The sequence below is a fragment of the Saccopteryx bilineata genome, chromosome 7, assembly GCF_036850765.1.
Source record: "Saccopteryx bilineata isolate mSacBil1 chromosome 7, mSacBil1_pri_phased_curated, whole genome shotgun sequence".
Lineage (NCBI taxonomy): Eukaryota > Metazoa > Chordata > Mammalia > Chiroptera > Emballonuridae > Saccopteryx > Saccopteryx bilineata.
Window position 1 is genome coordinate 8964976 of NC_089496.1, and position 15572 is coordinate 8980547.

Here is a 15572-nt window from a genome sequence, read left to right on the forward strand (position 1 = left end):
GTACTCAAGCGGGCAAGCCCGTGCTCAAGTTGATGAGCCTGTGCTCGAGCTGGTGACCTCAGGGTTTTGAACCAGGGCCCTCAGCATCCCATGCCAATACTCAGTTCACTGTGTCCTATATGTCACATTTTTTTTATCCATTCGTTGGTGGACACTGAGGTTGTTTCACTATCTTGGCTCTTCTAAATAGTGCCGCAACAAACATGGGGTGTGTATATCCGGTTTTTTTTAATTGAGTTTATCAAGTTAATGTTTTCATTTTTTTCAGATAAATAACCAGAAGAGGAACTGCATGATCATATGATAGTTCTATTTTTAACTTTTTGAGAAACTGTCTACTGTGTTCAATAATGGTTGCACCAATTTATATTCCCATCAACAGTGCACAAGGATTCGCTTTCTTCCACATCCATGCTAACACTTGTTATTTCTTATCTTTTTAATAAAATCATTCTAACATGTGCAAGGTGATATCCTTTAGAGCTTTTGATTTGCATTTCTCTGATAATTAGTAATGCTGTGCATCTTTTTAGGTACCTATTAGCCATCTCTATGCCTATATCTTTTCTGTAAAAAGATCTGTATGGCTCTTCTGCCCATTTTGAATTGATTTCTTTTTTGCTGTTGAGTTGTATGAGTTCTTTATACATGTTGGATGTTATCCCTTTATCAGATATATGATTTACAATTATTCATTTTTCACTTAATAGGTTGCCTTTTATTTTGTTGGTAGTTTTCATTGCTGTGCAGAATCTTTTAGTTTGAGGTAGTTCTACTTGTTTATTTTTGCATTTGGTGTCAAATTTTAAAAAATATCTCTAAGACCTATGCCAAGGAGCTTACTGCCTGTTTTCTTCTAAAAGTTTTTATTATTTCAGGTCTTAGATTCAACTCTTCAATTCATTTAGAGCTAACTTTTTTGTATGGTATAGGAAAATGGTCCAGTTTCTCTTCTCTTCTCTTCTCTTCTCTTCTCTTCTCTTCTCTTCTCTTCTCTTCTCTTCTCTTCTCTTCTCTTCTCTTCTCTCTCTCTCTCTCTCTCTCTCTCTCGCTTTCTACTTTGTTTATTGTTTTTGTTTTTGTTTTGGATTTTGGGGGTGTGGCTGTCCAATTTTTCCAACACCATTTATTGAAGAGAGAAATTATTCCCATTTTGTATTTTTGCCTCCATTGTCATGCATTAATTAACTATTTATGAATGGGTTTGTTTCTAGGGCCCTTGTTTGTTTCATTGATCTGTGTGTCTGTTCTTTGCCAGTACTATACTGTTTTGATTACTATAGCTGTATAGTATAGCTTGAAATCTAGGAGTGTGATACCTTAAGCTTTGTTATTCTTTCTCAAGATTGTTTTACTTATTCTAATTTGAAGAAAGACTAGGGAATTCAAATTATTACTGACCAGGCAGTGGCACAATGGATAGAGTGTCTGCCTGCGATGCACAGGACCCAGGTTCAAATCCCCGAGGTTGCCGGCTTGCATGTGGGCTCATTCGACTTGAGTGCAGCTTCACCAGCTTGAGCACAGGGTTGCTGGATTGAGTGTGGGATTATAGACAAGACCCCATGGTCGCTGACTTGAGGCCAAAGGTCACTGACTTGAAGCCCAAGATTGCTGGCTTCCACCCAAAGTTGCTGGTGTGGCTGGAGCCCCCTCGTCATGGCACATATGAGAAAGCATTCATTGAATAACTAAGGTGCCGCAACCTTAGTTTTGATGCTTCTCATCTCTCTCCCTTCCTGTCTCTCTGTCCCTGTCTATTCCTCTCTCTGTCTTTATCTTATAAAAAAAAAATGAAATTCAAATTATGTAATTTTTTTTCTTTTTCCAATAGTCGTCTTTCTACTTTTATCATCTACTATATAAATTAACAAAATATTGTTAGGCGACATTTGAACAATGTTTATTCACATCAGTCGTAAGAAATAATACCACATTTAAACACAAAGCTTAATTGAAAGAAATATTTGGATTGCAGGCTTATACAAATAAACAATTTTGATTAATTCATTACTTTTCCACTTAATGTATTAGTATTAAAAACAAATAGCTAAATTGTACAGAAACAGAACAATTTTTGTGAATAAAATTAGCAAAACCTTACAAAAAGACAATTATTGAGGAACTATCTACAGCAAAAAGAATTGAGAAATGCTTCAAGAAGTATAGCTTTAATTATAAACAGTAACTAAAATATTCTTGTGTATAAACAGTAAGTGTATTCATGATGTCTGCTCCTAAACGAGTTGTACAGGTTTGTCCGCACAATTATAACTAGCAACCTTTGTGCAGAATGATTTCTTAAAGCATTTAGTGCTGAAATAGTTTACTTTTATTTATTTATTATTATTATTATTATTGTATTTTTCTGAAGCTGGAAACGGGGAGAGACAGTCAGACAGACTCCCGCGTGCGCCCGACCGGGATCCACCCGGCATGCCCACCAGGGGGCCATGCTCTGCCCACCAGGGGGCGATGCTCTGCCCCTCCGGGGCGTCGCTCTGTTGCAACCAGAGCCACTCTAGCGCCTGAAGCAGAGGCCTAGGAGCCATCCCCAGCACCCGGGCCATCTTTGCTCCAATGGAGCCTTGGCTGCGGGAGGGGAAGAGAGAGACAGAGAGGAAGGAGAGGGGGAGGGGTGGAGAAGCAGATGGGCGCTTCTCCTGTGTGCCCTGGCCGGGAATCGAACCCGGGACTTCGGCATGCCAGGCCGACGCTCTACCACTGAGCCAACCGGCCAGGGCTAAAATAGTTTACTTTTAAATGTTACAATATTTCACTGATGGCAGAGTTCACCTGCTTCTCGATCATTTGCAGCGAGGAAGCAGAGCCACCAGGAGTGGTGAAAGGCTTTCGGGCATGCAGAAAAAAATATAGACTCTTAGTAAATGATCCCAATGCTGAGTTCTGTACCCTGGGTGGAGAATATGTATTGAATATATTAAAGCATCTGAGTAGGAATACTGAGAAATAAATGATGACACAAAGTAATAAAGGAGAAAAAATAGAACCATTGGGGACCATTTTGTGCTAACTATAATCCAACTCTCCTGACACAGTAGAATCTGCAAGCTTCACTTATACAATAATGTTCATATTGAAATCACTGAGGTATAAAGAAAAGGCCAGTTAAATTATGTAAGTTCTGTAACATTTTATGAATATTTCCATCAGTTATTATTAAACATTTACAAAGCTTTAGCGAACATGTTTATTTAATTCGTTTTTTGGACCCTGGCTGAAGCTTCTCCACCCCTCCCCTGTCTCTCTCTCTCTCTTTCTTTCTCTCTTTCTCTCTCTCTCTCTCTCTCTCTCTCTCTCTCTCTCTCTCTCGCAGCCATGGCTTAGTTTAAGCAAGTTGGCCCTGGGTGCTGAGGATGGCTTCAGGGCCTTGCCTCAGGCGCTAAAGTGGCTTTGTTGCTGAGCAATGTCTTTGGATGGGCAGAGAGCATCGTGGTAGGGGGCTTGTCAGGTGGATCCTGTCCAGGTGCATACAGGAGTCTGGCTCTGCCTCTCCGCCTTTCCCTTAATAAGAAAAGTTATTTTTTGAAACATTTTTTGTGGATACTATACTATAGAAAAATAATAGTATAAACAATTATTGCTTTAGGACATACTATATATATTTAAATATTCCTAACTATTAATCTTCAAATGTGGTTAACATAGCCATCCTTCAGAGTATAACAGATCCCTAAGTAATAAGAATCCAACTATATTTTTTAATAGACTTCAATATTTATTTAAGCAATCTGAAATGTCTTTACAAAATTGTTTCAGAATGACACGGGTGGACTGCGTAGCCTTGTCAACAAGTGGACTACCTTCTTAAAAGCAAGGCTGGTGTGCTCAGTAGCAGATGAAGATGGTCCGGAAACACACTTTGATGAATTAGGTACATAAATGTGAATTTTAAAATGTTTGAAAGAGATTTTGTGAAGTTTATGAAATTTAGTAAACTTTCAGAAGAGGATCTATGTTACATGGATGGTTTAAGCATAAACAGTGTGTCAATTTAAATTAATAATCTGGATACTGTTAATAAATTTCCTTAAGTATTTTCTAAATCTATTTTATCCCTGCCTGTGCACTGCTGAAACATTAGTTTATTGAATTCAGCATGATATATCAGTGTATGAGTGTGTGTGTATGTGAGAGAGAAAGACAGAAGTACTTGTATACATTACATATTTATATTTGTGCTTTTCTGAAATAAATGTGTATTTTATATATATTTAAACTCTAAAATCCTGTTTTCAGATCATTTTATATGAGAATACTGCTATATATCATTTACTACTGCAATAATGGACAGAATAGAGATTAGATGAAAAAGTGTTAGTGTAGAAATTATACTTGTGCTCTTATATGTTCCAGATTAAGGACTAATAATCTGATTCTTTTCTACCAAGGAACATTTCTTTATTTTTTTGTATTTTTCTGAAGTGTGAAACAGGGAGGCAGACAGACAGATTCCTGCATATTCCTGACTGGGATCCACCCGGCATGCTCACCAGGGGGTGATGCTCTGCCCATCTGGGTGTTGCTCTATCGCAACCAGAGCCATTCTAGCATCTGAGGCAGAGGCCACAGAGCCATCCTCATTCCCCGGGCCAACCTTGACTGAAGGAGGGGAAGAGAGAGAGAGAGAAAGAGAGAGAGAGAGAGAGAAAGAAAGGAATGGGGGAGGGGTGGAGAAGCAGATGGGCACTTCTCCTGTCTGTGTGCCCTGGCCAAGAATCGAACCCAGGACTTCCACATGCCAGAGGGATGCTCTACTACTGAGCCAATCAGCCAGGGCTGTACATTTTTTCTTTTTAATCAGAATAACTTCGTACATACTTACAGTGTACTAAGTGACATTTATAAATGACCTTTATTTTTCATTAATTTATTAAAATGTAAAATGTTAGCTATTATCAGTAAATTTATTTAATTTACTGAGATTTTGAGGCAGGAGAGGAGGATGTAAGCAATAAAAATGTATTATAATAAGAAAAAGTTTTACTGCTTCTAACAGTTATAAATACTAAAGTAGATAGTTTGGTCTCCTCAAAAACTATTATGTTGATCATAGAAACAAAGATTTCTATGTCAGCTTTTCTATAAAAAAAGTTCTAAGCATGATTTTGTTTTATAACCTGGTCATTCATTATTTTCCTCCAAATTCTTTACAAGTATGTTTATGTTTCAGTGACTTAGGATATTTGTCTTTCTTGTTTTTTAGAGAGTTCTAGACAGTGTCAGTCTTTGTTCACATATGGAAAAACTAGTTATTAATTTATTGCTTAAGAGGTCCTAAATTCATTGTGAATTTAAAAATAAATGCCTCTTTATTTGTATTCCTCAGCAAGAATCTTATTTGCAAAAATGTCACTGAAAACAGACATTTCTTATAATCATAACAATTGTTTATTGGGGTTTTCTATCAGAAATTTGCTTCCAGGTTTTGCTATGTGTTATCATAATTTATTATTTGCAACATTGTCTTTGCTTTAATAAATTTCCATATGCTTGTTATTAGAGCAATTGTTGATTAAATAAAAATAACACTAGCAATTTTGACCAGAAGCCAAAAAGAAAAGTCTTATTTTGTGTAAAGAAAGAAGTCACTGTGAAAAGTTTTCTTCCATGTTACAACTTATAACCCTAAGTCAAAAGAAAATTAAGATTTGTAACACTTTTTAAACTTAAAATATATGTATTATTATTAAAGGATATTTAGAAAATGCAGAGAAAGAGAAGCAGCAAAAAACAAATCTTGTAGCTCTGCTAAACAGAGGCTCTGGCAGGTAATCTTACTATATCCTTGTGTGTAGTTTCAGATGTACATGGTTCTAATTCATATTATGTTCCATTGTGCCTTTTCCATTTAGTATGATTTTGTTAGCATGGCTTCGATAAGGTTACAGACTTCATTAACCCTTTAGTGTTTGTATAGTATTTAATTTACTGTACTATGTGCCTATTATTTAGTTCATTTAGTTATTTTTAAATTGAAATGATACTGTAGAAAGATCATTCTGAATAATACCATTCATAGTTGGAGTTGTTTTCTCAGAGTAAAATTTTAAAGATACAGTTCATGTTTCAGAACTTTAAAAGAACAATATTTCTTTTCTATAGAGGATGTATTTCTGCTTGAAACTGATAACCCAAGGACAACACTAGTGTATGGCATTTTTACAACATCAAGGTAATTATTAAACAGTAATATTTATGAGTTAAATAATAAACTGTATTGAGTAACAGTAATTATTGCAAAAGCATTCTTTTCAACTTTTAATTTTACATAGTATTTAGGATTTACCTTCCTGTTTGACTAATTTTGCCTTATTACCAAAATATATTTAAGCTGAACTAAGTCTTTCAAAATAGTTTTTGCAGAGTATTTAAAATAATTATATGATATTTTCTCAAAGAAAGAAAAATATGAATTACAATGCAGGAATTAAGTTTATAAAATGTTTTCTTTTAAGGATATAATTTGAAGATTTATGATTCAAATAGAACTTTTGGCATTTCTATTAAAATAACTTACTTCCAGAGCAGTTAAAGTGATTACTATTTAGAAACTAATAAAACACTGAACTTATTTTTATGTTCTCTATTATGTTATTTAATATATTTGAAAATATATTCAATGTTTTCTAATTCCTCTGAAATACTGAATCCCAATTATATATATCAAGGTATTTACCATTTTCTTACCCTTTCCTGTGCATAATATTTTTAAAAATTTTACACTAAAAATATTACACAGAATTCAATACAATTTTCTAGCTGTGACATAGACAATGCATAATGTAATGGCTCACTTTCATTAGACAATTGACTACAAAATGAAAATTTAAAGATTTTAGTATTCTTTCTAGTGAGAGAAACATAGTATTATTGTAGCCTGTAATAAGCCATTCAATGAAAAAATCACAGGGATATTAATTATAAATTATATTTATCTTTGCCCTATAAGATATCTAAAAAGATGTTCTTTTAACTTCTGTTCTAACAAAGTAGTCTTAATTTAACTCACAAAGAATTCAGCAGATAAAAAAGGATGAAATTCTTAAGAAGAAAATATTTGTTTCTAAAAAAAATTGTCTTAGTTTCTGTTTTTCCCATCACCAATAGCTTTAATATTGAAAAATTTAATTCCGTCCTGATTACTAATGCTAATGATCAATAATATACCTTGTTTTTTTCAACTGCCAACTAAGTTTATACTGGCCATCTAAGTTTGCATCTAACTTAAGAGAAATACACAAAAATTAGGGGATCAATGAACATGCAGATACTCCAGTACTTTAAGCCTTTTGTATAGTGCATTTTCACCAATGAAACAAAAGTTGGTTTTGCCTCTCATTTGCATAATCAAACAACTTTCTTTGACTAGTCGTTTGCTTTTCTGATGTTCTTGTTTAATGAAAAAAAATCAAATGCTTTTTTTTATATCGCTTCATATTCATTTTGAAATATCCCCTAGTTTTTGTGAACATTATATGAATCATATTTAACAGAAAAATGTTGGTTTCAGTCAGTCTGACTTAGTGACAATAGAAACAGTTTTCATTAACAATCCAAGCAAATTTTATGGGATTTTACAATGTGTCTGTTTTTGGACCCTTATTTTTTGTGACTGACCCCTAAAGTATATAAATAATGACAATTTAGACTTCTTTAGTACTATTTAGGATAATGTGTAAACACACTCTCATACTAAAAGTCAAGACAAAGAGATACAATGTTCTCTTGTTAATGAGATTTGTTTCTGTGAGTTAAATTATAATAGGTTATATTGATAGTGATTTAGAATACAAATTCATATTTTTAAAACTTATTTATTTATTTTAAGTGAGAAGAGGGGAGATAAAGAGATAGACTTCCACATGTACCCCAACTGGGATCCACCAACTCCCTACTACAGGGATGATGCTCTAATCAACTGAGCCATCCTTAGCACCCAGGGCTGACACTCAAACCAATCAAACTACCGGCTGTGGGAGGGAAAGAAAGGGAGAAGGGGGGAGAGAGAGGGGAAGAGAAGCAGATGGTCACTTCTCAAATATGCCCTGACTAGGGATCAAACCCGGGATGTCTGCACACCTGGCTGATGCTCTATATTTACTGAGCCAAATAGCCAGGGCCCAAATCCATGTTTTAAAATAAACCACAAATTAATTTTTGTTGCTAAAATAAACTATTAAGAAACTTAAAGTTATACTGTATTTTAGGAACATTGCAAACTTTTCATAACTTACTATTATGTTCATGAATAAATTAAATGTTTTAATGCTCTGTGTCAGTGGCTTATTTCAGAAAAAGTAGAAGCTTTTTAGCTTTACAATGTATATAGTAAAACTGAACTTTTCCATGATGAATTATTTCAAGTTCTTATCAGAACATTGCCATCTAGTTTTTAAATTGTCTTTAAATTAAAATTATGAGAAAATGGAACTCTTTCTGTTTTGTTTTTTAGCTCAGTTTTTAAAGGATCAGCAGTGTGTGTGTATCATTTATCTGATATACAGACTGTGTTTAATGGTCCTTTTGCCCACAAAGAAGGGCCCAATCATCAGCTGATTTCCTATCAGGGTAGAATTCCATATCCTCGTCCTGGAACTGTAAGTATTCAGAAAAGTTTTTCTGTTACTTTGCTATTTCAAAAATGTAATTTAATAGACATAAATATCTATTTGATGGTTATTAAATACAACTATAGACCTACTGGTATATTCATTATAATTTTCCAGGTCATGGCTTCTCAGCTTTGAGATTTACAAATATGTTAGAAATGTTATAGCACTCTCTACAGTTTTTTCTAAGAGCTATTGCTAATAAATCCTATTTAGACTTCAAGGTCAGTGGGTATATTAGACAGAGCAGAGATATTTTCCTAATGATATTGGCATAAAAAACAGAGCTTGAAAAGTGTTAACCTTTTGGTGGCTACCTAAGAATTCGTTGCTTTTTACAACTCTTCCTTATATTAAGGAATCATTTATTTCAGTGAAGAAATAACCATGTAATAATTGATTTAGAGATAGGTCATGTGGCTATAGTTCAATTTTAAGGAGTATATTTATTTAAAAATTATGTGTTATTTCTCAAAGATAGAAAATGGTATGTGTGAACAAATAATTACAAAGAAAGTGATATTACAATTTAAACAAACTATAAAGTTTTGAGGCATACAAATATATCTCTGTGTTGCAATATTAGTAGTATTAAAGGGTGCATTGAAAACTAACTTTTTCAGGTGAGGTTACAGAGAGTGCACTGGCAGATTGAAATAGAAGGTTTTCAAGGACCACAATGATTATAGTCCTAGTATTTGTTTTTCACTTGACCCATTACAGTGCTGCCTTGCATTCTAGAGTACCAGGTAGTTTCTGTCTCTGTGAAGTGTCACCGGCGCACTGACTGAGGAGATGGAGACATTTCACAATTGCTATTCATGTCTGCATCATAGAATCGGGTTAAAGTGATAAAGTGGAGTGTATTAAGTAAAGAAGAATGATTTTATGGAAAAATTAAAATATACTTGTTAAAATAATATTCACTTAAATTATTTATTTTTTTAACTTGTATATGAAATTCCCTTTGCCAATATGCTTTCAGATATTCATCCCTCATCTTTTTTTTTAACAATTGTTGATTCACTTTGTTTTTGTGTTACTATTAGAGTTTATTAACAATGTATTGTTTACTCCCTGATTTTCTCATCATCTTACAACTGTTGTCAATTGTTTTACAATAGCAAAAATAGTTTGCTAAGACTTTAGAAACCTATTTATTCAAAATTAAAAGGGCTCACATTTGGTTTCCTGTTAGGAAATTGAAAGAGTAATCATTTATATGTATTTTATTAGCAGGTTAACTTTTAATTAACTTTGGAGGGATTATCAGCATTGCTACTAATTAATGAAATAAATTTATAAAAACTATACTTAATCATGGCTGGCAACACAATATCCTTTTAAATGATCTCTGTATGATGCTCATAGCTCAACAGAAGAGGGAAAAATAAAAACATTTAATTATTTTGTATAACATAAGAAAAAGTAGTCAAGAGATACCTTCATGTTAAGGTACCTCAGTTTAGGGTGTGTTGGACAGAAAGAGATTATATAATAGCAGGGAAAATGAAGGGAAAATTGAGCAACTTTCAAATTCTACTGTAACTCAAAAACTCTCATTCTTTTATTCAGTGTATTTCATGCATTTCCAGATGACTCACTGATAACATATTCAGAAAAAAATCATACTTTTGAGAGTTGCTTGATATTTAAAGTTGACTAAGTCATTGCTTCATCAAATAGAAAAAAATTAATAGGTGGTTGTGATTGTGTATACATTTATCAGTTATTCTTTGAACAGTACATCTATGGGATACAGTATAGGAGCAATTCATTTGTTGTAAACTCAACAAAATTCTATTTCCCCCCATATAGTACCTTATTAGAAACCCCTCAGATAAATCAAGAAAATCAATAAAAGAGCCATGCTAACTGAATGAGGGTTCATGACCACAGAGCCTCAGTGAGTGTGTGCTGGAGCCGGTTTGTACCAGCTCACAAGAGCAGATTGTGTGTACTTTGTCTCCAGTAAGGACATCAGCCTAATAACTTGAACTCTGCATAGTGGGAGTATTTACACCATGGAAATGGGCAAATACTACAAATCAAGAATGCTTTTTTTTCTTAAGTAAAGCTTCCTTTATCACAATTCTCATCAGACCCTTCAAAAGGACTCTGAGAGTCATAGTGAGAGAACCATTCAAATCATATCAGTTATTCTACATAAAATGTGGGAATAGATGGACCCTTTTTAGTAAACCAATAAACCAATGCTAAACTAGAACATTTTGCTAACAGTACCACTTGTCACAATTTTCAAGCTCCTAAGAAGAAGCCTTTTCTTTTCCCATTCTAAAGCAGTGTGAAACAAGCCTGGGCTTAGTGACACACATCTGGTGCTGAGTCCGTGAAAAAAGGGAGTCATCAGTACTTGAGACACATTTCTATAATGTGGTTTCTTACATCTGGTGCTGAGAAAAGAGCAGTTCTTTTAAATATATATTTTTTAAGTCAACTGAGTGATCCTTAAGGAATAGAAGAGGCAGGGTGGAGGAATGACCCCTGGAACTCCTCCTAGAAAAGCGTTCCTCCCTGAAGATTCCATCCCTCCACCCTTTACTGAACAGCACACCATGAAGTCAGCTCTCTGACTCATAGTGGCCAGTGTCTGTCTCTTCTCTGGGCTTCCAGGATTTAATATCCCATTCACGTAGCCAGAAGACCTGCAGCCAAGTGATCCAAAGCATTCCCTCTTCTCTAGGGTTAGGAATGTTGCCTCAGAAGCCCTCCCAGTGAAGGCTTAACTGTGATCGCCATACTGTTTCCCTAAACAGTAGTCCAGTTGCCCGGTCAACCTCGTAAATATATGATCAGATTCTTAAAGAAATAACACTGGCAGAGATCTTACACCCTCATGATAATGTTCCTTGTAAGTGCTTTATTTAAAACAGAATTGCTAGTTGTGTTAGCAAACTGCCCAAGCAGCACATCTAAGTTGGTAGGAAAAAGCCTGCCAATTGTGTCATAATGTTTTCTCATAAGTAACTCAAGTTTGTGGAGGAAACAGGACACCTTTGGTATGTAGGAAAGGGCAGCCAGAGACTGCAGATTGTCTCTGTGGCTGAGCTAACATATGACATTATTCCATTGCAATGTGTGTAAAGCTTCTGCAGGAGATTGTGTTTGCATATACTATCCTGTTACAACAGAACCTAATAAAAATGTTCAGTTTTAGTATCTATTTAGAAGTGGAGCAGTGCCTTCTGCTTCAATGACATTGCTTTGTGCAGGTCTGGTACCTGGCATAGCAAAAGAACACAGGAAATTCATTACCCACATAGTGCTGGCAAGACACAGAGAAGTTAATGGCTAGCACTTTTGTTGATCACATGCATCTTCACATTGTTCTTTTTTTGTGTGTGACAGAGAGAGGGACAGACAGACAAGAGAGAGAGATGAGAAGCATGTTCTTCATTGCAGCACCGTAGTTGCTCATTGATTACTTTCTCATATGTGCTTTGATGAGGGGCTATAGCAGACCTAGTGAACCCTGGTTCAAGCCAGTGACCTTGGGCTCAAGCTGATGAGTCTTGCTCAAACCAGATGAGTCCGCGCTCAAGCTGGCGACCTTGAGGTTTTGAACCTGGGTCCTCCGCATCCCAGTCCGATACTCTATCCACTGTGCCACCACATTGGTCAGACTCACATTGTTCTTACATCAGGAGTTATTTGTTTCTCTTAGATGTCTGAAAATATTCAGTTAGTGAAGTATATAATAATATTAGATATATAAACCATATAGTCATGAAAATTCAAATTGCATATTATTTCACATCATTTAAAATGCACGAATAAAATAAGCAATAAATACTGTAGTGGGAAAGAGAGACTATTGTTCATCGGGCTTGTTTGGGAAGGCATATAAAAATACAAGATGGAGCTGGTCCAGAATGTGAATAGGTAAGAAAGGATATTTCAGGCAAAGGTTACAGTAGACATTACAAGGTAAAGAAAGCAGAGAATACGTGAGTTGTAGAAGTTCCTCATGGGTTAGCAGGACTGGAACAGAGGGGTTCTTTTCAGTAATGTGAGGAAGAAGAGGATCAGCTGCTGCATTAAGTATGAGACTTCAACTATGTAATTGTTTGGGCTTGAAAAAAGGGCCTAAAGTACCAACGGTCTAAACATCGGAATAGTTTCCTCAGAATACAAGCTTTACAGACCAGTGTTAGAAACTAGCCCAGTCTGGAATGCCACTAAGTTCATCTACACCCATTTTTCACTCATTTTTAGAGTGTTAGGTCAAGCTCCCCTTGACCATCTCAGTTACTCATTCTCTAACTAGTTTTGCATTTATTTTCTGCAGTTTTTCAGCCTCAGCTGTTACCACTTTCCTCCACTTTGTATTCTATGAGCTAACAATGCCCCAGGATTTATAATTCTTTAAATACTCCAAGCTTTGTTTACTCATCTCTAAACCACTTCACTGACTCTGGCAGCCTTAAGTTCTCCACTATTCTCAATTTGTTTAAAAAATACTGATTTTTAAACATATATGGCAGTTGATTATGAAACAAGCTCTGTTATTTATTTTATAGTTGTCTTCAATTATTATTATATGTCTTGTTAATCTGATTGGACTATGTCCATCTTTATTGCCAGAATCCTTGTGTCTAAAAGGCAATTGTGGGTTCTCTTATTAAGTTTTCTACTGGGCACAATAAACTGCTTCTTAGATAAAAGCAATTCAGAGAATGGACATATGAATTACTATATGAATATGTTAATGTTGCATGCTATAGAATGGCTATTAGGATTAGGAGATTTTGTAAGAGCATCAGAGGTAAGCAGATGCTCAGAATACCTGAGAACAGGAATGAAATGAGGTAAGAGCAGCCGATGGTGACACTTCCTTAACATGAAATTCTTACTGTTCCTAGCATTTCACCTAACACTTAGTCATCAAGACACTTAAAATGTCTTTACTCAGAAAGGAGTGCTTATCACCTCCTGATAAACTGAAAACTAGAACTAGAGAAAAACTAACACTTGAAGGAGAAGTTTAACCAAAATTACTTAATGACTATTTGAGAAGTAAAACTGTCCTTCTAAAGAATGAGACTCCAGCCTAATTAATGAACAAAGGCTTTATTTCATGGTAGCACATGGACGCTTTAGTATCTTTCGTTTTCAGTACACATGTTTGCACATACACAATGTAAGTTAAACACATCTTATTTACACCTAGCAAACTCTCCAGCTCAGATAGAGTGTCTACAAAGAGTAATCAATTTTGGTTCCTGTCACCATCATTGTCATTTATTCTGTCTTATCTGCAGAGTTCATGCCATGAATCAGTGGAAAAATTAATTATTATTAAAAAGAATTTTTTTGTAATTTTGAAATAAACTCATACTAAGAGACGCTTGTTTCTAAGAAATAAGTTCATTGGGAATATTATAAACAGAAGTCCCAAATAAGGGACATTGAGTAAATATAAAATAACTTATTTGAATTGATTTGTTTGGGTTACCTATTTAATAACTATGGATTTGAGCAAAACAATTTTTTATTTGAACTCTAATTATCATGAAGTCAAATCCATAAATAAGACACAATTTAATTAGTTTATCACATATGGAAGTAATTGCTAACTGGAAATTATATACATTGTAATATATGCTAACTTTGGCTCTCTTTGGAACTTCCAAATGAGAATGCTTGCAAATATCTAAGGAGAACTCTCAGCTTAGCAACCATAATTAGTGGCGTTTCTGAAGGTCTGGAACTATTTAAGTTGCCCATGCGTTTGTTCTTTCCATGTTTCATTCAGGAGCAGTGTACGTCCCTTTTTCCACTTTGTATGAAGAATGAGGATAGAAAACACCCATAATTCTATACTTCTAGGAAGAATGGAACACATCCATCAGTTTAGAACATCCTCAAATGAAATTCTTTGTCCTTATTTGGTCTTCTTTGTGGGCAATTTATAAACATGTATATTTAAGTTCAATGCCTCTTTTTTATAGAAGAAAAACATGAATTCCAGATGCAAGTCTAGTTAATGGGGTAACGAATGAGAAGGTTTAGTTTTATTATGTCTCTGGTTATCTCTCCTTAGTGAAGTTATTTAATTGTCCTTGTGCCTTTCTACAAAAAGAGAACTGCATTCATCCTATAAAAAGTTCTAGTAATGTTCACTGGTCAAAGTTATTCTAAAAATCACATTCAATATGATTCAGTCTAAATGAACATGGCCTCATTAGTCAATTGTTGAGACTTATTTGCAAATGTGGGTCTGCCTGGCAGTACTGGGCCAGAGGCACATTTTGGATAGCTGTGGCAAGCACTAATCCGGGGGTTGCCATGTTTTGTTTGGTCCCTAACACTGTTTATCTTTTTATTTCATTGAGTCAACACTGAAATTTTGGCAGAGTCTACATTTTTATCCTCTGTTGAAATCTTGCCACACTAGGCTTATATTCCTACATAGAAGCAATCGGCTAGAGATGTGTTCATTGGCACCTTTGGATAAGGTATAACTTTCCAGTTTGTTACTGACCTTATTACATCCTGCTGTTTACCACAAATGCTGTGCCCATTTCTATTGGTCAGGAAGCTTTCTCCATTGCTTCTCCTTTACCTTGTCCCTTTTAAAAGAAGATAAGTAAAATCCAGGACAGGACTACCATTTTTAAAAAAAAATTGACAAAGTATATTTTTTTTCTGAAAGTGGAGATATTGACAGATATTGAATAGGGGTTAGACAAGCAATGTTTGTATGTGTGAGAAGATTTTTCATAGTAGTTTTGCTCATATCACATAATACTTGGATCCGATTAGTGAGTGAATCTGAGCTCCAGGCCCCAGCCACTCCCTGTCTCCCCTCAAATTTGGCCTCAGATGCCCTGTAATGGAATCTTCTCCTCAGAAGCTCGTATCGTGTTCCCTTCCCAGAACAGTTGAAGCTGTCCAGCAGTTCTTCTTCAGATCTCA

At 35.0% G+C, this 15572-nt stretch overlaps 1 protein-coding gene and 1 non-coding gene across 2 annotated transcripts in view; one reads left to right on the top strand and one right to left on the bottom strand.

Annotated features, from left to right (window-relative positions):
- Positions 1–15572, top strand: part of SEMA3C (semaphorin 3C) — a 198173-nt gene that overhangs the window by 115391 nt on the left and 67210 nt on the right. The window contains exons 9-11 of the mRNA XM_066239185.1: positions 3781–3895; positions 6127–6196; positions 8477–8621. Coding sequence (XP_066095282.1) covers positions 3781–3895; positions 6127–6196; positions 8477–8621 — 330 coding nt within the window. The remainder of the gene's footprint in view (positions 1–3780; positions 3896–6126; positions 6197–8476; positions 8622–15572) is intronic.
- Positions 2669–2744, bottom strand: TRNAA-GGC (transfer RNA alanine (anticodon GGC)). Its single transcript has one exon. It is a non-coding gene; the product is annotated as a tRNA-Ala (tRNA).